Here is a 22665-nt window from a genome sequence, read left to right on the forward strand (position 1 = left end):
GGAGGCTTGCCCGATTCTGTGCCTGTGCGCATGCTGAAAGCAGGGGCGGGACCGGGGCGGTCTTCCAGCAGGGAAAATGGCGCTGGCCATGCTGGTCTTAGTGGTTCCGCCGTGGCCTGCGGCCCGGGGCCTGCTTCGAAACTACTGGGAGCGACTGCTGCGGAAGTTTCCGCAGAACCGGCCGGGCTTTCCCAGTCCTCCGTGGGGTAGGTAAAGAAGGGAGAGGGGACTGATGACGGGACCTCGGGCAGCGTCGCAGACGCAGCTTACACTCTTAACCCTCTCCCGGGTTCTCATCCGCGGCCGCACGTCCGGGACGTAGTTCGTGACATTCACATATTAGCGAGAACACGACTGTTTTTGCGCTCCCTCCACCGCAAAAACAAAAAACAAAAAAAACTTCTGCTTGCTCCATTCGTACACAGGATGTAACCTTGTGTCAAAGATAAATCATAGCCAGCCAGTAATTAAAGTGCTGAAAACGGATTTTATTCAGTAACTACTGCAGATAAAGAGCTGAGCGCCATCCCGGTTCGTGCAGAGGTGACTTGGGCGTTTTAAAGGGAGAATGAGCGAGGCGGGAGTGTAGGGGCTCTGTAGAGTCAGAGAAGTGTAGTACAGTGAAGTCAGTGCAAATGTGATTAGCCGGCTGTGTCTGCTAGCTCGCAGTTATCTTAGGTAGGATTCTGTCCTCCCGCAGATAGTGGGAGACAAAGGCCCTATCCTTCCTAATGATTAGATATCGAAGGAATGGCTCTCAGGGCCTTGAGAGAAACGCTTCCGAGTTAGTTGCAAGGGATACGTATTTACAATTATGTGCCCTTTCCAGGAAATGCTCTAAGGGAGTTCAGGGACCTACTATCAGGGGTATGTTGACTAAAATAAATAGGAAATTTTCCAGGCAGGGTTGAGCTTTCTCAGGCAGGCACTTTAAAGGAGGGCCGAGGTCATCCTAGGATACAGTCTTATGCTCTTAGAAACTATGCTAGAGTTTGGTCAAGTCTGTTGAGTTCAGGGATTTGTACAGAGTTGTCCTGAGAGGACAGTTCTGCAGGTCTCACTTGGCATCAAGGCTCACCACTCTCTGGATCTGTCTTTCCTTTCCAGCCCTGTCCTCACCTCACCTCCCCTTCCCCTCTCCCCCTGTACTCTTCCCTTCCCTCCCCTCCCCTCTTCCCTCCTTTCCTCCCTCCCTCCCGCACAGTACATTTTTTCTGTGGTGTTTGAGCTCTGAGGAGATGAATTCTGTTTCCCATATTTCACTTGGAATTAATCTTAATTGGAAGTATCTTGGATGTTGAAACTGTCATTGCTTTGGCATTTACATTCTACTCAATTTCTAAGCAGCCTGAAAGTGATAATATCCAGAAATATACCAAGAAAATATATGCCACTATATGCCAAGCAATGTGCCAAGCTTTCTACATGTACTTCCTGGGATAATCTTGACAACAGTCGTATTAGGTGTATACACTTTCCAACTGAAGCAGTAGGCTCACAATGGTCCCAAGTTCACAGTCCGGAGCCTGTGTTGTTAATCACTGTGGCATGCTTGGCAATACTTGTGGACATACTGAAAATAAATGCCAATTGTTAGGTGTTAGAGAGCTGTGTGCATTCTTAAGAGTTCTTAAAATCAAAAGAAGTATGGCGGCCGGGCGCGGTGGCTCACACCTGTAATCTCAGCACTTTTGGAGGCCAGGGCGGGTACATCACCTAAGGTCAGGAGTTCAAGACCAGCCTGGCCAACATCGTGAAACAGTCTCTACTAAAAATACAAAAATTAACCAGGCGTGGTGGTGCACACCTGTAATCCCAGCTACTTGGGAGGCTGAGGCAGGAGAATCACTTGAACCTGGGAGGCGGAGGTTGCAGTGAGCCAAGATCATGCCACCACACTCTAGCCTGGGTGACAGAGTGAGACTCAGTCTCAAAAAAAAAAAAGAAAAGAAAAGAAAAAAGAAGTATGGCACTTGTGAGAAATAGCAAGGAAAGGGTAAAGGAGTCTCTTGATTTTTATAAGCAATTCATAGTCACATAAATAAGGCCATACAGAGAAATGGTGAGCTGGCTCTTTAGAGAGCAGACAGGAATCAGTATCAAATATGAGGAGCTAAGTGACTTAAGGGGTTGTATCATAAAGGACCTGACTCAGTTTGAATATAAGAAAGGGCCAATTGGCAGTTACATCAGTGCTGATCAGAAGTATATTCAGGAAATCTGTCTAGATTTACTTGTAAATTAATCAGGTATTTACTACCCACCAAGTATTAATAGAATGTGGACAGTTGAGTGATTCTTTGCTTGTTTTGTTCAAGTTAGGTGCCTATCTAACTTGTTAAGAAACTTGATGGAATTTCACTGATCTATTTTCAGCAGGATCCACTAAGAAAAAATTCTGTGTTCCTTAAAATTGCATTGTATAAGCTTTAGTGTATTTTAATAGCTAAGGTATCCCATTATTGAGTTTCACATTCTGAATTTTATATGTAGTCTCTGTGTGTGTGTGTGTGTGTGTGTTTTACCATTGATTGTTAAGGAAAATGATATCTGTAAATAGTAATTTAGAAGCTAGAAACTAATTCTGTATCTCTTATGTTTTATTTCCTAGGACCAGCATTAGCAGTACAGGGCCCAGCCATATTTACAGAGCCAGCAAATGATACCAGTGGAAGTAAAGAGAATTCCAGCCTTTTGGATAGTATCTTTTGGATGGCAGCTCCCAAAAGTAGACGCACCATTGAAGTTAACCGGTGTAGGAGAAGAAACCCACAGAAGCTTATTAAAGTTAAGGTAATGCATTGATTTTTGTGGGTGTGCTTTTCCTCAAGTCCTCCACTGAATAAGCTCATGGTAGATTCCTATAGCCTAGGAATAAATTCTTCTCAGATTATATGTGTCTACTTTCCTCTGGCCTAAATGGAATACAATATTCTCATTATATATGCCTGCTGTCCTCTAGCCTGAGTATTAGAAACACAGTTAAGGAAGGAGTGAGTTTGGAGACTGGGCAAGGAACGAGGCTGTGAGGTGCCTACATGACTTTTGAATTGTGAGCTGTGCCAGTCTTGAGCTGTGTGAGTTTTGAACTACAGATGAGTAAACATCCTAACTACGGCAGAGCCTAGAATTAAATTGGAAGCAGTAGGTCTACTGAATCTTGGGTTTTACAAGCCCTTACATATTTATTTTTTTTTAATCATTTCCAATAAAATACCATGAAGGAAAACCCTAAGATAAGTAATAAAATAGCTAACAACGATTAAGTGTCTATGATGTATCTCAGTGCCTTATGTTTATTATATCTCATCATGTCTTCACAATAGCCCTCCAAAGCAAATAAGATATTCTTCATTTTTAGGATGAAGAAACTGAGGCGAAAAGAATTTGCCTGTGGTCACACAGTTATGAAGCAGTAGATTTTCGAGCTCTGATTTTTGACCTCATGTTCTTTTGAAGATTTGCTTTGTGTTCTCCTATGCTCAGACAATTTCATATTCTCCTCTCTGACAACATGGATGTACTGTCTTCACTGATCTAGTAAAAAGAAAAATTACAATGTGTATGACCTCTGATCTGTTCATGTATGGTTTTAACAGTTAGGATTTCAGTTACTGTTTCCTTCATGGCGTTCCACAGCAGCAGCACCAGACCGATGAAACTCAAGAACAGAAAACTGACTTTCATAAGCGTCCACATTCTGTTAAGCAAAACCTGAGAACTTAAGCCAGAAAGTATTATTGAGTAATGGTTGGGGCTGAACTTAAATGTAGAACTGAAAAACACTTTATTACTTAAGACTTAACAGTAATTCATAAATTTGCTCAAGAGGACGTAAGATTTTAGGAATGAGATCTTGCACTGTTATATTATGTGACTTCCCTGATTGCATTTATTCTGAGGGAATAGTTCTTATCCTGTGCATTTATTTTCTTCCTTGAATTATTTTCTGTTACATATGGTATATAGTGTGTTACGTTGGGTACTTTGATCATGAAAAAAAGACCTACTAACTGTGGGTGTCTTCATACCTTCACTTGTACATGCAATCCAGTTTCCAGTAGTGGAGTAAAATGAGAATATGGTTAGGCGAGTAATATGCAAGCCTCTTTCTTCCCTTCGGAAAAGGAAATTCTTTCGTTATCTGCCTCACAGATGTTAGTATATTAATCTTACCAAGTGTTTAAAGCTTCTTTAATGTTCCTGTTTAGTATTTTTCTTTGTATTTTCTTTCAAACCTATGTCTAGAATAAGTTGATAAATCTTTTAGGGGTTATAATTATTTTATAGTTAGAGTTGGATATATATATATATATATATATATATATATATATATATATATATCTCATTAAAATACCCTAAGACTGTAACATAAAATAATTTTACATTAAGGAATAATCAGTGTTCATTTTTAAAAAGAAAAATTATACTATATACCAAACCTGTATTCTATGCAGGAATTTGAATTACACCATGATAAAAAGAGAAAGCCGAGGAGGTCAACTTGTAATGTTCTTATCTTGTTTTCCCTAAGATAGATTGAAAGACAAAGGGAATTCACTTTTCCTTGGTGTCTTATTTAAGATGCTGAGTGTATGGGTCACTTAATTATGTTGGTGAATTCCTTATTTGATATTTAGTATTTGGAGTTAGGGGAAAGGAGTTTTTTTTTTTTTTTTTTTGGTTTTGGTTTTTGTTTTGTTTTTTACATAACTACAACTGCTGTGTTTACGTAAAGATGTACTAGATTGGCTAAAGTCTAGTTCTAGTTTTTCTCTAATTCAAACTCAATGTTGCTTGTCTTCAGTTAAAGCGAGGTGGAACTAGATGATGTTTGATGACCTCATGTAGCCTGAACATTCTAAGAAAGTTAAAATGTAAGCATTGCTCCTGTCAGTGGTTATTTGTTCGTTATATTGCCTCTTGTTAAAATATGTTTTTGTTTATTGTTTTAAAGAACAATATAGACGTTTGTCTTGAATGTGGTCACCTGAAGCAGAAACATGTCCTTTGTGCCTACTGCTATGAAAAGGTGCGCAAGGAGACTGCGGAGATCCGACGACAGATAGGGAAACAAGAAGGGGGCCCTTTTAAGGCTCCCACCATCGAGACTGTGGTGCTGTACACGGGAGAGACGCCGTCTGAACAAGATCAGGGCAAAAGGATCATTGAACGAGACAGAAAGCGACCATCCTGGTTCACCCAGAATTGACACCAAAGATGTTAAAAGGATAACTTCACAGGAAATCATTTCTCCTGAAATAGAGGAAGATTCTTTATGTTGTTGTGCTTGTTTTTAAATCATCAATATAGTTCAACACATTCTAAGCAGTTTTGTGTGGGATAATTTGAAGAATACATTATGAGTACACTGAAAATGTTGTTTATCCAAAGGCTCAATGGATTATGTTTCTATTATATACAAGGTTTTAAGTAAACCTGAAATTTCCAGAACAAAAATAAAAAATTTAAAATTTAGAGCAAGAATTCTGTGTTTTGGCTTTGGTTTTGTTTGCCAGCGCTGCTTCTTACACAAATACTTAACACAGATAACTCCATTTAAGTAAAACATGGATATAGGTTATTATTTGCATTTTTGGTATTTTTTTTAAGATTGTAGTTGTGGCATTAAGAAAGGTTTTGTTCTTATTTTTGTCTTAGCAAGTTAAAATTGCTTTTGCAGGAAATTACTTCTATGAAACACACTAATTTACTTAGGTGATAGAAGTAATTATATTTTATATTAAATGAAAATCATGTTCAGAATATATGAGATAGCCCATGGTTTGGAAGAGAGACTATTAGTAAAGATGTGAGCAGATTCCATAGCACACTGAAAATGTGGTAAGAATGTTCCTTGCACTTTTCTTTGAATATGTCCTTTTAATTTATTTTACATTTTATCAATTTTACCTCATTGTAACAATAAGCTCTTTAACTTTTTGGGTTTTTTTGTTTTGTTTTTTTTTTTGAGATGGAGTTTCGCTCTTGTCACCCAGGCTGGAGTGCAATAGCCTAATCTCAGCTTCACTGCAACCTCCGTCTGCTGGGTTCAAGTGATTCTCCTGTCTCAGTCTCCCAAGTAGCTGAGATTACAGGCGCCCGGCACCACACCCAACTAATATTTGTATTTTTAGTAGAGACAGGGTTTCACCATGTTGGCCAGGCTGGTCTCAAACTCCTGGCCTCAGGTGATGCCACCTTCCTCAGCCTCCCAAAGTGCTGGGATTACAGGCATGAGCCACCATGCCTGGCCTTTAACTTTCTACAGTTCATTCCTTATTTTCTTCTACGTCTCTCATTCCTTTATCCACCTTGAGCCCAAGGTTTACTATTTTGTTTCCTGCCTCATTCAAAATGAAAAAAGTGAGGTAGCTATTTAAACCACAATGATAAGCAACTTAGGGAATTATAGTTGAAGGGAATGTCGGTAGACAAGATAAAGCCCAGGGAAGTATTTACAGCAAAAATACATGCTGCAGTAACCTGAACATGTATATATTAGGCAGCATATTTGACTCAACGTTTTTTTTCTTTTTTTTTTGAGATGGAGTTGCACTCTGTTGCCCAGGCTGGAATGCAGTGGTGTGATCTCGGCTCACTGCAATCTCCACCTCCCAGGTTCAAGCAAGTCTCCTGTTGTCAGCTTCCCACATAGCTGGGATTAACAGGCACCCCCTACCACGCCCAGCTAATTTTTATATTTTTAGTTCTGACCTCAGGTGATCTGCCCACCTTGGCCTTCCAAAGTGCCAGGATTACAGGCTGAACTTTTTTCTTTGGAAAGAAGGAAGATTAACTTGTATGGATCAGTCTTCACAAAGTAAGACAGATAATCTAGAAGCTGCATCACTATCTTGGTACTAAGACCTGAAGTGTATTTATCTCATGGGGCTTCATAATGGAAATTGTATAATGGCACAATCTATGTTGACATTCCTAGAGGTAAAATCACCAATTTCATTGGGTACAGTATAGGCCAGTGTTATGTTGAAGTGCAATTCAGTAAAAAATTTTTAAAACTTCCAAAGTGTTAGAATCCCAGCAAATAACTCTTTCAAGGCTGAGCTTAATCCAAGCATTAAAAAGTGGAAATTCCAGAGAAATTGGTTATCTGCATATTATTTAGACAAACTTCTACAGATAATTATTTTTAACCCTGAGAAGTCATACACATGCTATATGTCAAAGATATACTTGAGATGGAATCAATGGTTCATGAACACTGAGACTAAATATATTCAACTGTCTACTCAGTATCCTCAGTTGACCGATAGGTTGCAAAGCGTATCTCCAGGTAACAAATTGTCCTTTGATAGTATGGACTGAATGTATTCATATATTCATCTGGCTGCTACAGATGTGAGAAAAAAAAATTCTTATATTGAAAGCCTAACCTCCAATGTGATGGTGTTAGAAAGTGAGGCCTTTGAGCGGTAATTAGGGAATAAGGGTATTCCCCTATGAATAAGATTGATGCTCTTAAGAGATAAGAGTTTGTTCTCTCTGCCCTCTGCCATGTGAGGCTCCAAGGAGAAGGCTGACTACAAATCAGGAAGGAGGTCTTCACCAGAACGAAATCTGCCAGCATCTTGATCTGGGACTTTCCAGCTTCCAGAACTGTGAGAGATGAATCGTTTAAGACACTGTTAATTTCTTAACAGGAGTTTGAGCTAAGACAGAGGCTCTATGTGCAGGTTACCTGGTGAGAGTACGTGGGCAGAGTGACTGTTTTCTATTTTCAATTCATGAACAGAGAAACTTATTATAAATTGCATCCTCAAATTAGGCAATTATTAGATAGCAAAACCAGATACCTAGTTCATGTCAGAAAACCATGTCATAAAGGAGAGTACTTTCACTTTTAGGAAGGGGTTGTCCCTTCAAAGTTTTCTTTATAATACATTCTATCACTTCATGCCTCCAGTTTTTACTATGGCAGAAAATCATTATGAGTTGGAATTAAACCAATTATGTAACTGATTCAGGTTTTGAATTAGAAATTAATTCCCTTGTCCCTACTCATTCCCTACAACATGAAGATGTTGAGACACTTTACTAGGTTATTTTGGAAGAAGTTGTCTTGACTCTGATATCCCACCTTTTCTCCCTTTCACATCCAACCTGCGAGCAAATCCAAAAATCCCATTGACTCTACCCTCAATATATACTTAGAATCTGACCATTTAACATGAAGATTTGTGCATACATATTTTTTCTTGGAAAACCAAAAATAGTTTTGGTGCACTATGGATGACCCCAATTTAAATAAATGGTGATCTTTTAAAAATATGATATTTTCATAATTTGTGTAGTGTGACTTTTAAGCTAAAAATTTATTCTTTAAAGTACAAGGAGTAGGGGCCTTTGTAACATTGGTGATACAGCGATTGCCCTCCCACTCTCCTCAGAGAACTGTTTTCTACACCACCCTCCCATATGCAATTATGTTTCAGGGGCAGGATTTTCCCCTCAATATTTCTAAATCTGTGCTAAGGAACTCTGCTATGATTAATGTTTTTCTGGCAAATACACAAACATAGATGCTCTGTCTTCAACTGCAACTCTTAAGGAGCAGTGTCATTCCATGGTCTACATTAGTGAATAACATTTCCATCTTGCCTTTGTAAACAGGATGGTGTCGCTTCCACCTGCTGTCCTCTTGTTTTTTTCCTCAAAGGGTATCCAGAACAGCAACAGCTAAGGCAAATAGAGAGATGTTCCCTGGTGCTCAGTGGAATGTCCTGGGCTACTCTTTACCTTACTTCCAACCTTTGTGTTATCCTGCCCCTGTGTTCCTCTGCTGGCCCCGGTGACTGTGCACTCACCTCCTCCATGTTTGTGGAGTCTCTAGTAAGCATTAGGCATGCAATTTGGAGGAAGGACAGGAGGAAAGCTAGAGGGTTAACGAGTTCCAGTCTCTAGACCCTAGTGTTCAAGCTCAGAGCCAGCTTGATAGTTTCAGCCTTTAAACGCACATCAGGAACTGCTACAGTTTACTAGGCATCACCAAACCGCTCCACTAGGGGGCAGCAGGTGAATTGCACTGAAATTCTCAAGTGAAATAATAAACCATGAGGTCCAGCAATGCTGGGGACATTGTCTGTTTCTGCCAAAGCCAAAAGCCTGTGGCTAGCAGACAGGATTACTGCAGGGGGAGAAAAGGCTGTCGGCAACGCTGAGTGAAAGTTAGAGGCTGCCAACAAAACTGAGCCTCCCTACCACTGTGTCCAGGGGCTTCTCCTCCTCTGCCCTGGGTCAGTTTGCTCTCTGCCAGTGTGCCCTCCTTGACCCTCTTCTTTCCCAATCCTGCATCCTTGGGTACATGCAGCCAGCTTAATTCTAAAATCCCTTCCAAGAGCATTTTTCAGGATAAAAACTCTTCTCCAGTATTCCCCAATATTACATTTCGGTGACTAAAAAGAAGTACTGATTTTCTCATTGACATTCTTCTAATCAGTAGTTCTCCACCAGGGATGATCCCCCTTCCCATCCCAGGGGACATTTGGCAATGTCTACAGACATTTTGGTTTGTCACACTGGGGTAGGGGGGTAAAGGATGATGAGAGCTACTGGCTTCCAGTGGGTAGAAGCCAGGGATGATGCTCAATATTTTCCTCTGTCAGACTCAATAAAACTAATTTTTTTGAATAAAAAATGCGACATGAAAATATTTTAATTTTCTAGAAGTCTCAGTGAGCCATCTTATTTTCTTCCATAATTTAAACATGCAGTGATGACCCTCAGGTTTATGTATCTAGGTCTCATTTTTCTATTAATCTCCAGACCCATGTTTCCAAATAATACGAGATTTCCATTAGAACGTCACATAAGTCTCACTAGATCATAGCCTAACAACTTTTCCAAATCTCTCCCTGTAAATTTGCTTCTCTGATAGCCTAGCTTGGTTCGCTTATTCATTCAACAAATATGTCTAACATTTCTCGTACCGTAGACTACCTCTGATTGACTAATGGACATTTTGGGGTTAGCATATTGAAGATGGAACTGCTGATCACCCTGTCCCTTACCCCACTAAGCCAAACTTGTACCTCATCCAAACTTTCCCACCTTGACAAAAATGAAATTGCTCCAGCAAAATCCTACTCATTCTTGGTTTCTCTCTTCGCATCCCGCATAAGCAACTCCTTTGACTCTACCCCCATAACATATCCTGAGTCCCAAGTGGCATTCAGTTTGGAGTGACAGGAAGGGATGCCAGTGTAAGGAGAATGTGCTGGGAAGGGGCAAGAATGGATCTAGGGAGCCAGGCTAAGGGTCTCTGGAAGTAATCCAGGCTGAAGATGATGTAGCCTAAACCAGAATGGTGGCCAAGGACAGAAAGAACTGGAGGAAACAGAGATACATATTTCAGAAGAGGAATTGGTGATGACTTGGTTGTAGAAATGCAAGAGAGGGGAAAACAGGATAATTCCCAGGTTTCTAGCTTGAGTAACAGAGAGGATGTGATTAGGGAGCCTGTGAGAGGTGAAGGCAGATTATGTAGGAAACTCAAGATACCCATTTTCGAGAAGCTATATTTGAAATACTTATTGGACATCCAAACTGAGATGGCAAGCAGGCTAATGGATATGTGAGTATGTAAATTTGGAAACAGTCAACAGATGGAGTGTATTTAAAGCCATTAAAATGAATGAGATTATCCACAGCAAGTACTCATGAAAGAAGAGAGCCCTAAACTGAGCCATGAGGCAGGCTAGCCTGTTGAGGAGGACATTAGACTGTCACACCACAGATTCCAAGGAGAGCATTTCAAGAAGGGGAAACCAGCCACCCTGTCAAATGCTGCTGGGAGGTGAAGATGAGGACAGAAAAGTACCCAATGATTGTGGCAAATGGAATTCATCTGCAAGATGACAAAAGTGATTTTATTTCAGTGTTGATGGCAGAAGACAGATTGGAGTGGGCTAAAGAGAAGATGTTTGCTAAGGTGGTACAGGCAGTGTTCCTAGACAGTTCTTCCCGAAAGTTTTCTTCTGCTAGGGAGTAGAGAAATGAAGCAATAGCTAGAGGAAGATATGGAATTAAGAGGCCACTGTGTGTATGAGTGTCTGTAAGTGTGTGTGCTGCACACTGAGAGATCAACATGTATTTATGCTGCTGGGAATTATCAAGTAGGAGAGGAGACTGTGGATGCAATGATGCCAGGTTCAGGGGAAGTCTTTAATGCAGCTTCATCATGAGAGGATGGGCCTCAAGGCTTGCGCTTATTAGGAAGAGGAATGCATTCTCTATTGTTACACCTGAAGGTTAAACCAGGAGGAGGACCTAGGACAATACCCTAGAAGCCTGATTCATTTTGATACTTTTCTGGAATATGTTGATATGGTTTAGAGCTGTGTCCCCACCAAATCTCACATTGAAATGTAATCCCCAATGTTGGCGGTGGGGCCTGGTGGGAGATGATTGACTCTGGGAGCAGATTTCTCAGGAATGGTTTAGCACCATTTTCTTGGTACTGTCCTCATGATAGTGAGTGAGTTCTCGTGAGATCTGATCGTTTCAAAGTGTGTGGCACTTCCCTCCTCGCTCTTTTGCTCTTGCTTTAGCCATGGGATGTGCGTGCTCCTCCTTTGCCTTCCACTATGATTGGAAGCTTCCTGAGACCTCACCAGAAGCAGATGCTGCTATGCTTCCTGTACTTTTCTTATAAATTACTCAGTCTTAGGTATTTCTAGCAATGCAAGAATGAACTGATACACATGTCTAGAAGCCTGAGTGTCTGAACCTGCCATCACCACAGCCCCATCTATAATTTTGCTTTTCATGTTTTTCTGCCACTAGATTTAGACAAAAAAAAAAATTCCATTCAGTCAAATATATTGATTTAATGGCCAGTGTCATATGTCATATGTTTTTCCAAAGGTTTAATGGTTTTTTTGCTGATTTTGTCTTGCAGAGTATGAAGGCCAGGGAACTCAAAGTATGTACTTCTAGTTAGCATAGGATGTAGTTTATAGGGGGTTAAAAACAGCAATAGGTAAGACACATTCTCAAAGCTTTTGAAAAAGTTATTACCAGTAAACTTTCTCATTCAAAAACTATGTATTTATTAATATATGTACAGATATTTAATATGTTAAAAATAATATTTTTATTAATATATTCTTTACATTGAGCTCAAAATCATTTTTCTTCAATATAATGGGTGGCATTCACTCAACATCTATTATGTGTCAGGCATTCTGCCTATGTTAATCCTTAAAATAATATTATGGAGCAGATAGTAATAATTGTGGTCACTATTTATTAGTGTTTACTATGCATCAGGCACTGTGCCAAGAATTTTACATAAATTATTGTTTACATAAAGGAAAAAAATCTGACACTAAATTAGTTATTAGTAGAGAGTTTATTTGGGCCAAGTTTGAGAACTGCAGCCCAGGAACATAAATTCAAGTTGCCCTGAAACTACACTCAGATTAGCAGCAGTTACAAGCAGGTTTTCTTTGTTTGAGACAGAGTCTCACTTTGTCGCCCAGGCTGGAGTACAGTGGTGCGATCTCAGCTCACTGCAACTTCCGCCTCCCGGGTTCAAGCGATACTCCTGCCTCAGCCTCCCGAGTAGCTGGGATTACAGACGTGCGCCACCACACTTGGCTAATTTTGTATTTTTAGTAGAGACGGGGTTTCTCCATGTTGGTCAGGCTGGTCTCGAACTCCCGGACCTCAGGTGATCCGCCTGCCTCCACCTCCTAAAGTGCTGGGATTACAGGTGTGAGCCCCCGCGCCTGGCCACAAGCAGGTTTTTAAAGGAAAAAAGAAGCAGCAGCTTCTAAGTTGTTTACCAGGAATTTGCATTAAATAACACAAACTGTTGATTGGCTATACATTGTTCTTTGTAATACATATTCCAGGAACATGAAGATAATGGGTGAGGCAGCAAATCAGGAACAAAATAACCTTAAACAATTGCCCCAGGTGGCGAGGTGTGACTGAAGGCCCATGTTCCTGACTCTCTGGGCCTTTTGCAAAGGTCTGCAAAGGCTCTCTGAGACTTTTGCAGAATTCACATAGCTCAGGCTGCTCTGAGCTATTTTTCTTTTTTCACTACTTGTTAAATTTTTAGATGGCACAATATTATAAAATTTTAACTGGTATTTTTTTCTATGACATTTTCATGTGTCTTTTGGCCTTCATCTGATTCAGAGAGCCACAGCATTTTATTCATTTTCCCAAGGAAGGAAAAGCAGAAAGTTGGGGTGGGAAACATTTCAAAATCCTAGCCTTTTGGGGGAAAAAGCAAAGAACTAAAGTTTTGGAAAAATGATTGGGGAAAACATGTTTATTTAGTAGCTGGGCTTTCCTGCCCCAACAACTAGACAAAAATGCCCTGGGCCAGAGGAGGGTGAGGGAGGTTGTGTGAGAGAAGCTAACAAGCTTGTCCAACCCACCTTATTTTGTTGTTGCTGTTCAGTTTTGTTTTGTTTTAGGCTTTTAGCAGCCTGAAGCCATGGTTTTTACTTTCTGTCTCTAGTGATGAGCAGAAAAGAGGGACGAGGAAGGGGCTTTACTGGCCCAACCAGAAGCAGAACCCATAACTGTATTCTCTCCCCTGGACAACCCTGTCAGAGAGCAGGAGTCTGAAAAAGATCCCTGTCCTGTCCACCTCACCCAGTCCCCAGCCACAGTCCACCCCTGCAGGGAGGGCTGCTATAAGCTTTATGGGTGGAGCCCCAGGGAGGCAGAAAGACTCCCAGGAAGAAGTGGATGTGTGGTGTTTTTAAGTGGGTGCAGCCCTTTGCGGTGTTTCAGAGAAGTAAAGGACCACAGCAGTCTCTGGTCCTGATGAGGTCATGCAGACAGGAACCAAGGATGACCGTTGAGACTCTAGGTAGTGAAGACTAAGGGCCAGAAGTTTGATGACTTCTCATTGGATGCCAAGAGTCCCCATTCTCTCTCTCCCTTATCACTAGGCAAGCCCTTCAAAAATTGAAGAAAGAAAGTAAAAGCATCTGTGGGAAAGACAGTGTGCTGTGTGTGTTGCATGTGTGTATGTGTGTGTTGGGCACAAAGGGAACCCACTGTCCTGAGCTGGCAGTTGTGTCCTCTGGTGGAAAAGAGCCTCACAGTAGGAATTAAGTAACCCTGTGATGTACACTTGGGTGTCGAAGTGAAACTAGGCCTCATAATTCCTAAGCCTCATAAAATTTAAAAAGCTTGGCCATCGTGAAACTTAAACCCCAGATGGCCACGGATAGCCCCCCGATGTTCCCAGAACCCAAACAGAAAGACAATTCCGGGAAATAGCCTCATGGGGTCCCACCCTGATAGCCTCATGAGGTCCCACCCTGATAGCCTCATGGGGTCCCACCCTGCCTCAATGTCCCCGATGTTCCCGGAATCAGCAATTCCAGGAAAGAACCTCCTAAGGTCCCGCCCCAACCAATCAGAACAAGATACCTTGCTCAGGCCATAGACAGACCCAATTACCACGCGCCTAAAGCTTTGTTTGCATTTCGCGCCCTAAGCTGTGTTTGAACTTGTGTTTGCCTATATAAACAACCTGTAACAAGCACTCGGGGTCCCAGGGCCAACTTAGAGCTTGGCACCCTAGCGCGCTAGTAATAAACAACTCTCTGCTGTGAATCTCGTGTCGGTGATCCTTCGCGGCGACCCCTGCCCAGGAGGGAATCGACAGTTCGGTTCCAACAGAAGCAAAGTTTTGCCGATGTCAAACCAGCAAAGGGGCCAAGATTTGAGCTTAAACTGACTCCAGATTCTAATCCTAGGGAGTCTAACACTATACTAGATTGCCTTGGGATTTATAGATGGTGAAGCATGACTCACAGGAAGATGAAAACACTTGCCCACAATCCAGAGCTCATGGAGGGAAGTCGGTGTCTGAACTCAGTCTTGGCTCTTTCTTCACATTCCTCACTGCCTCCTTAGAGTTAGTATGTACTAATTTTAAAGCTGCACTTTTTCTTTTCCTTTTTCTTTTTTTGGAGACAGAGTTTTGCTCTGTCACCCAGGCTGGAGTACTGGCGCCATCGCAGCTCACTGCAACTTCTGCCTCCTGAGTTCAAGCAATTCTCATGCCTTAGCCTCCCAAGTAGCTGGGACTACAGGCATGCACCACCACACCCGGCTAATTTTTGTATTTTTAGTAGAGACGGAGTTTCACCATGCTGGTCAGTCTTGTCTCGAATTCTTGACCTCAAGTGATTCGCCTGCCTTGGTCTCCCAAAGTGCTGAGATTACAGGCATGAGTCACTACACCTGGTCAGCTGTACTTTTAAAATTCTAAAACACTGTATTGGTCAGTCTCTCTAATGGAATATGGATATTTACAGCATAAACATGAAATGTCTAGTCCAATGATTTCATTTTGGAGTAAGAGATATTCATGGAGAGGGCATAGAAGATGCAGTCCCCATAAGCTCCCAGAATTTATTCCCAGGAATAGACTAAGATGGCAAAAGATTCTTGTAGCTAAAGACACTTAAGGATGGTGTTTGTGCTTATGTTGCTCTGGGTATCTTACAAATTTGTGGGGGGCCACCGGTCATCACAAACCCATTAATTCATTGCCTTTGATATTTCACAAATTTGTGTGGTGCTGCCAGTCACCAGACGGTCCCTCCTAGGATTGAATCTCCCCAGGATTAACCAGGCAACCAGGGTTGAGACCACTTACAGATGGAACGACTTAAGACAACCTGTCCTGAAGCCTGACAGGTTTGGAACAAAGAGTGTGCTGCTTAAAATATTACTTGTCTTGGGCTTTCTAATTAGTTTAGTCTGGCCACTGAATGTGACCAGAACATCATGCCTCTCAGATGGCAGAGACCAAAAGAGAGCACTCCCACTTGGTCACGACTCAAACTCTTAAGGATATAAAATAAGACGAGAGGGGAACCTCATCCAGTTTTATTTTGGAGACTCACAGCAAAATTTGTCTAAATAGACAAAAGTCTGGTCAAAACCACAAAACTGTCCAGTTTGCAAAGCCAGCTTGAACAACAGGCTTAGAGAGATTTTAGGCGCATGTTCTACCCTCTGGTACTGTGAAAATAAATAATTCAAATTCTAAGCTGCTGAAACTCTAAATTATGTTTGAGCCTTAAAGGGATGTGATTATGGTACCTGAGTCACATGACAGACAGCTGTAACCTTTGTTTCTCTGATAATAGATTAAGCCTTCTTCCTTACCTGCCTTGTTTTGTAACAATTTTAGTTTACAACATTTTAGTTGTAGATGACAGAAGGGCACCAAGGAAGACCCCTTCCCTCTACTCTGTTGATCTTCATGATAGATTAACCTCCCTCTTACCTTTTTCACACAAAGACTTCATGGCTATCACATTGTCTTAAGGTGGAAGGTGAAATTCAGTCTTGGCTATCACGTTGTCTTAAGGTGGAAGGTGAAATTCACTCTTGGCTATCACATTGTCTTAAGGTGGAAGGTGAAATTCACTCTTTCAATTGGAAAAGAAATGAAAACCAGCTATAAAGAAAACAAGCCATACTGAAAAGAAACGAATTGTACCTAATTAATTTATTATAACTCTATAACTTGTATAGAAAATGTTGAAGTTAATCCTATTACATTTCTTTGTCTTCTTCCTATATAAGCAAAACTCAACTTTTAACTTCAGAGCATTGATCCCATTTCTCTGGAGTCTGTGAGTCCCAGAATGGCCCTTCCCAGCTTTTCACTTGAATAAATTCTTTAAAACTGGATTCTGACCCTTTTAATTATATTATTTCAGGTTGATATATCTGGCTACCCAAGAAGGGACCCAAAATGAATCTTGCCTTGACCGCTGCTGCTTTGTCAATCAACACCTGGTACCAGCAGGACTGTTTTTATCCAACTGACTTTTGCCAAAGTTTGCAGGAGCCCTTGGCAAGGCCCCTCCTGGGTTCCAAACATTATCTCTAATATATCCCACCTTATTACAAGGTCCCATTCCTCAGAGTAAACACTTGGTCCAAATGGTGGGTGTTATAAATACTCCTGTATCAGCACATAAGTCTCAACCTGTAACTTTTCAACTAGGTCTCTTACAAGGGACACATGTTTTACTTTTGGTTTCCTTAGTTCCCATCCAGTAAGAAAACTTCTTAGAACTATGTAATACCCATATTTATTTCTCTTAGAAAGGTGAAATGTATTTAGAATTAGATGCTATACATGATAAAACAGAATTAACAGACAGAAAATTTTTCAAAATCAGCTGGGCGCCTGTCATCCCAGCACTTTGAGAGGCGGAGGTGGGTGGATCACCTGAGGTCAGGAGTTTGAGACCAGCCTGGCCAACATGGTGAAACTCCATCTCCACTAAAAATACAAAAATTATCCAGGCATGGTGGTGTGCACCTGTAGTCCCAGCTACCTGGGAGGCTGAGGCAGGAGAACTGCTTGAATCTGAGAGGTAGGGATTGCAGTGAGCAGAGATAATTCCACTGCACTCCAGCCTGGGCAACAGACTCAGACTCCGTCTCAGAAAAAGAAAAAAGAAAAAGAGAAAAGGATTTTTTTCAAAATCTAATCCAATTGCTATCCATCTTGCCATCAAAGACACTGACTTACTAAGTGATGAATTACAAAATGCAATAAGGCAATACCTGATCAATTGTGGTCAAAGTCCTGCATTGATACAGGAAAATATTTTTTTAACTACTTCAATAAAAATTTAAGTAGACTCATTGGAAATGGCTTCCAAATAGCAGACAATATCCCTTGAGAACTGAAGCCCTAGAAGAAAAAGAAAAAAAAAGTATAATCTTAGATTATATAGAAAGAGTACTGGTCATTCTCTGTACAGGTCCTTGTAATGCACCAATTCTCCTGGTAAGAAAACCTAATGGTAGAGGGTGGAGGTTTATGCAGGATTTGAGAGCAATAAACAGCACAGTAATTCCACGGCATCCAGTTGTGCCTAATCCTCACACACTGCTCACAGCCATCCCATCTAATGCAGAAATTTTCGGTCATAGATTTTTTTTTTTTTTTTTTTTTTGAGACAAGAGTCTTGCTCTGTCACCAGGCTGGAATGCAGTAGCATGATCTCAGCTCACTGCAACCTCTGCCTCCCAGGTTCAAGCGATTCTCCTGCCTCAGCCTCCCAAGTAGGTGGGATTACAGGCATGCCCCACCATGCCCAGCTAATTTTTTGTATTTTTAGTAGAGAAGGGATTTCACCATGTTGGCCAGGATGGTCTCGATCCCTTGACATCATGATCCACCTGCCTCGGCCTCCCAAAGTGCTGGGATTACAGGTGTGTGCCACTGTGCCTGGTCAGTCATAGATTTATGTAGTTGCATTCTTCAGTATTCCTTTAGATCAAGATAGCTAATTGCTCTTTAACTTCATATGGAAAGATAGACAATATACCTGGACAGTCAGGCCCCAAGGATACACTAAAAAGCCTGACTTACTTTTTACAAATATTAAAAACAGACCACTCAGACATTGACTTCATTGAGAAGTCTATCTTAATACAATATGTAGATTATTTACTTCCTTGATTAAAGAACAATGGGCTTTCATGTACAACAATTGGCCCTAAAGAGTGATAAGGTTTATAAAGGAAAAACTTCAATTTTGTCAAAATCAAGTAAAACACTTAGACCATCTGATAAGGTTTGGCCCAGTGTCCCCACCCAAATCTCATGTTGAATTGTAATCCCCATTGTTGGGGGAGGAACCTGATGGTAGGAGTTTGAATCATGGGGATGGACTTCCCCCTTGCTGTTCTTGTGATAGTGAGTGAGATCTCATAGATTTGAATGTTTAAAAGTGTTCAGCACTTGCCCCTTCACACACTCTCTCTCTCTCTCTCTTCTGCTCCACCGTGGTAAGACGTGCTTGCTTCCCCTTCACCCTCCACCATGATTGTAAGCTTCCGAGGCCTCCCAGCCATGCTTCCTATACAGCCTGTGGAACTGTGAGTCAATTAAACCTCTTTGCTTCATAAATTACCCAGTCTCAGATAGTTCTTTATAGCAATGTGAGAACAGTCTAATATACCATGTAACAGTCAAGGAAGGACTTTCTATTAATCCAGCTAGGTTGAAAGGAATTCTAGCTTTTCCACCACCGAGAAGCAAGAAGCAATTGAGAGGGTTTTGGGGGCTGACAGGATATTGTAGAAACTGGATCCCCAACTTTTCTTCAAACACCCAGCCTTTATATACTCTCTTATAACTGGACATTACAGACCTTCTAGACAGGACAGAAAAAAATCAAATAACATTAGAAATGATCAAAAATGACTTTGCTAAATCCTCAGCTTTGGTATATCCAAATTATTATATAACCTTCCATTTTCAGTACTCAAACACTAAAGTGATGGAAATGCTTTAGGGATTCTAACTCAAAAACATGGAGACCGAAATAGACTTGGGAGTATTATAGCCAATAAAGACCCTGTAGCAGGAGGATGGCCACCTTGTATGCAAGCCATTAACAGCTAATGCTTTGTTAATTAAGACAACTGAAGACATTGCAATGGGAACACCCCTTACCATCTTCATCTCTCATTCTATGGAGGCACTGCTAAACTCACACCATATTCAGTATTACTCAGTTCTCAGACTGGCCTCACATGAGGTCCTAGTTCTTTCAGCTCCTTATATCACCATATCTATGTGTTAACAATGTAAACCCTGCAACTCTTTTGCCTTTGTTTTAAGATGAGCTGCTGCACAACAGCATAGCCCTAATTGATCAATGTCTTTCTCCCAGGTCATATCTATGAGAAATCCACTTTGCAAATACTGATGTTGTTGTTTGGCTTATAAATGGACCTTACTTAATGGATGAATCTGGATTCTATAGGGCTGGATACACTATAGGGCCTTTAACTGAAGAAACAGGAAGTGCCTATCTTCCAAAAGCCACTTCACCTCAACAAGTAGAATTAATAATATTAATTAGGTCCTGTCAATTGGCAGAAAAATATATTCACTAGTATTTACACAGACAGTAGATATGTTTTTGGAGTAGCCCATGATTTTGAAATGTTATGGAAACAAAGAGGATTCTCAATTTCGTCAGGTCAATCCATTAAAAAAAAGACATCTTATTTCACAACTACTAGAAGTCATATTATTGCCCAAATCATTGGCCGTTATTAAAATTCCAGGTCATTTGAAAAAAGATACTCCAGAATGCAGAGGAAATTAGTGAGTGATGTGATAAGGTCACAAAGAGCGCTACTCTAAACACTTCTAAACAGGAAAATCTACCTGTATTAACCTTTAAGGAAGCACTTGAAATTGATATAAAATTAACTCAATCCAGAGTCCCAAAATGCGCACAAAAAGTTTGGGACACATAAGGGGGAGAATAGTCACCAAAAGATGAAGAATGATGACTCGCCCATACTTCTTGCTGAATTACAGCCATCATATTTTTAAAGACAGGGTTTCAGTCTGTCACCCAGGATGGAATGCAGTGGCATGAACATGGCTCACTGTAGCCTTGACTTCCTGGGATCAAGCCATCCTCCTACCTCAGCCTCCTGAGTAGGTGGAACACGCCACCATGATGATTGGCTAATTTTTAAATTTTTTGTAGATATGGGGTCTCACCATGTTGCCCAGCCTGGTCTCAAACTCCTGGCCTCAAGCAATCCTCCTGCCTCAGCCTCCCGAAGTGTTGGGATTACAGGTGCGAGCCACTGCACCTGGCCTACAGTTATCATTTTTAACATATGTGCGTGATGTAACTTACTGGAGTCCTGCCAAAATGGTTGCCTTGGAAAAATAATATTACTGAAAACCATTTCTAACAGTAGCCCATAAGGTACACAAGTGGTCATATATCCCCAAAATATAATCCAGGAAAAGCACTACTTACTTCCCAAAGATACTTTCCTTTATCTGAGACTACCTTTGAAATACAGCAACTAGATTCTTTTCTAATTGCCACTTTCATAAGGCTACAGATATGTCCTGGTAATTATTTGCCTGTTTTCTTATTGGGTAGAGGCATTTCCATGAAGAAGAGCAATTGCCTTAGCAGTAAGTAAAATTATTGTAGAAAAAATTATTCCAACCTGGGCATTTCATTGGAACTTCATAGCAACAGAGGTACCCACTTCACTGGAGAGATAATTCAATCAGTATGTAGTATCTGGCCTATTTTTCAGTATTTCCATTGTGTTTATTACTCCCCATCATCTGGGTTAGTAGAATGCACAAACAGAGTAATAAAACTCCAACTGGCAAAATTAACTGAGGCTTTTAAAATTCCTTGGCCAAAATCCCTTCCATTGGTTTTGCTAAACAAAAGATTTACTCCTTTTGGTAAATACCAGTTATCTCCATTTAAAATAACAGGCAAACCTATGAAAATGTCTCCTAGAAATTGTGCCTCCTTGTGACTTAGTAAAATAATCTTTTCACAGAAAACTTCTTGGAAACATAAATCTAAAGAACCACAGAATTGAACCTGGAGATTCTGTCTATTGGAAACATTTCTTAAAAGACTCTCTCCAACCAGGATACAATGGGCCTTACCAGGTACTTCTCACTAATCCTTGTACTGCTAAATTAGAAGGCATAGACTCCTGGATTCACATCTCAGATCTAAGGAAAGCCAAGCCTCCTGAATAGACTGTTTCACCAGAGAGTAATCTTCTACTTAAGATAAGGTGATGCCCAATTGAGAAGAAGATGGCAGCAGACATGGTTGGGTGTCTCAAGACCTGGACCAGGTCTGTATCCAAATTAATGCTTAATATTAACAGCCATTAATAGATGGAGAATATTTTATTTTACAAGCTTCTATAAACTTCTTTTTTTTCTCTCCTTGGTTCTCATGCCTTGGTACTACTATACCACTTGTTGCCCATAAAGCAACCTCTTTTTGCAATGGGCCCAACACTATGCTAATAGGTTACAAAAGGATGCTCATTGGGTATGTGGTCTCATATCCCTTTCCAGTAGTTCTGGATTTCCCATGGTGGAAATCTCTTCTTCAAGGGCAAGATTGGATAGAATATCAGAAACATTATATATCCATGTTTCCCCAGAACAGTTATTGGTACTTAACACTATTATGACTAAACATAATAACCATCACTGGTCTATTACTGATACCTTACAAAATAAAGGGTAAGGGAAGAACTTTTCCATAAAAGAAACTAATTCACTAGCTTTAATGCTGTGCTGCCCCAATTGAGACATGAAACAGACACTGCCCCAACTGAGAAATAAGACTGTAACCAAACGTAGGTTCAGCTGCTCACCACTTCCCAAACTGAATAACAAGGACAAGGTTCAGTAGAAGGAAAGTGACTTCATTTTCCAAAGCTAACAGTGGGGAAGTGGTTCAGGCTCCTGTCTTAATGAAACTGCTTCAAAATTCTTGGGCAAAATGCTAGGGTTTAAGAAGGGGAAGTTTGGTATGGAGGATATGCAGCGGATGGGGGTGGGGTGGGGGGCGTGCAAGGCGGTGCTGGTCTACGTGACTTGTTTTGATGACTTATCTTGAGTTATTGTCCCATCTTGAGAATAATGGGTTGGCACCATCTCAGGCTTGACCAGGTTGTACATCAGCTGCTGCCTTGAAGTAATCTCCTGGTGGGGGATAATTCCATAGGCACCTGGATTGTCTCAAGATTCAACCCCTGGAATTTCTGAGCAAACATAATTAGATAAGCTAGCAATGTAAGGAAGTACCTGGT

The 22665-nt window shown here is 40.9% G+C and overlaps 2 protein-coding genes across 2 annotated transcripts in view; one reads left to right on the forward strand and one right to left on the reverse strand.

The window, feature by feature from the left end:
- The first annotated feature begins 40 nt into the window (after positions 1 to 40).
- Positions 41 to 5487, forward strand: LOC105494190 (mitochondrial ribosomal protein L32). The gene is made up of 3 exons (XM_011762388.3): positions 41 to 206; positions 2612 to 2793; positions 4958 to 5487. The coding sequence occupies exons 1-3, from the start codon at positions 77 to 79 to the stop codon at positions 5210 to 5212; spliced, it is 567 nt and encodes a 188-aa protein (XP_011760690.2). The 5' UTR covers positions 41 to 76; the 3' UTR covers positions 5213 to 5487.
- Positions 5488 to 7167: 1680 nt separating this feature from the next.
- Positions 7168 to 22665, reverse strand: part of LOC139362851 (uncharacterized) — a 183966-nt gene continuing 168468 nt past the window's right edge. Inside the window, exons 12-14 of the mRNA XM_071095099.1 lie at positions 17596 to 22617; positions 16298 to 16442; positions 7168 to 7620 (exon numbers count right to left, since the gene is read on the reverse strand). The gene's annotated coding sequence lies outside the window, so the exon portion shown is untranslated. The remainder of the gene's footprint in view (positions 7621 to 16297; positions 16443 to 17595; positions 22618 to 22665) is intronic.

The sequence above is a fragment of the Macaca nemestrina genome, chromosome 4 (genome assembly GCF_043159975.1).
Source record: "Macaca nemestrina isolate mMacNem1 chromosome 4, mMacNem.hap1, whole genome shotgun sequence".
Lineage (NCBI taxonomy): Eukaryota > Metazoa > Chordata > Mammalia > Primates > Cercopithecidae > Macaca > Macaca nemestrina.

What these genes read in the sequence shown, in the direction of transcription:
- LOC105494190 (XM_011762388.3), top strand. Translation starts at nt 77, where the DNA reads ATGGCGCTGGCCATGCTGGTCTTAGTGGTTCCGCCGTGGCCTGCGGCC. An exon ending in CTTTCCCAGTCCTCCGTGGG is followed by an intron (nt 207 to 2,611) that starts GTAGGTAAAGAA and finishes TTTATTTCCTAG; the next exon opens with GACCAGCATTAGCAGTACAG. An exon ending in AGAAGCTTATTAAAGTTAAG is followed by an intron (nt 2,794 to 4,957) that starts GTAATGCATTGA and finishes ATTGTTTTAAAG; the next exon opens with AACAATATAGACGTTTGTCT.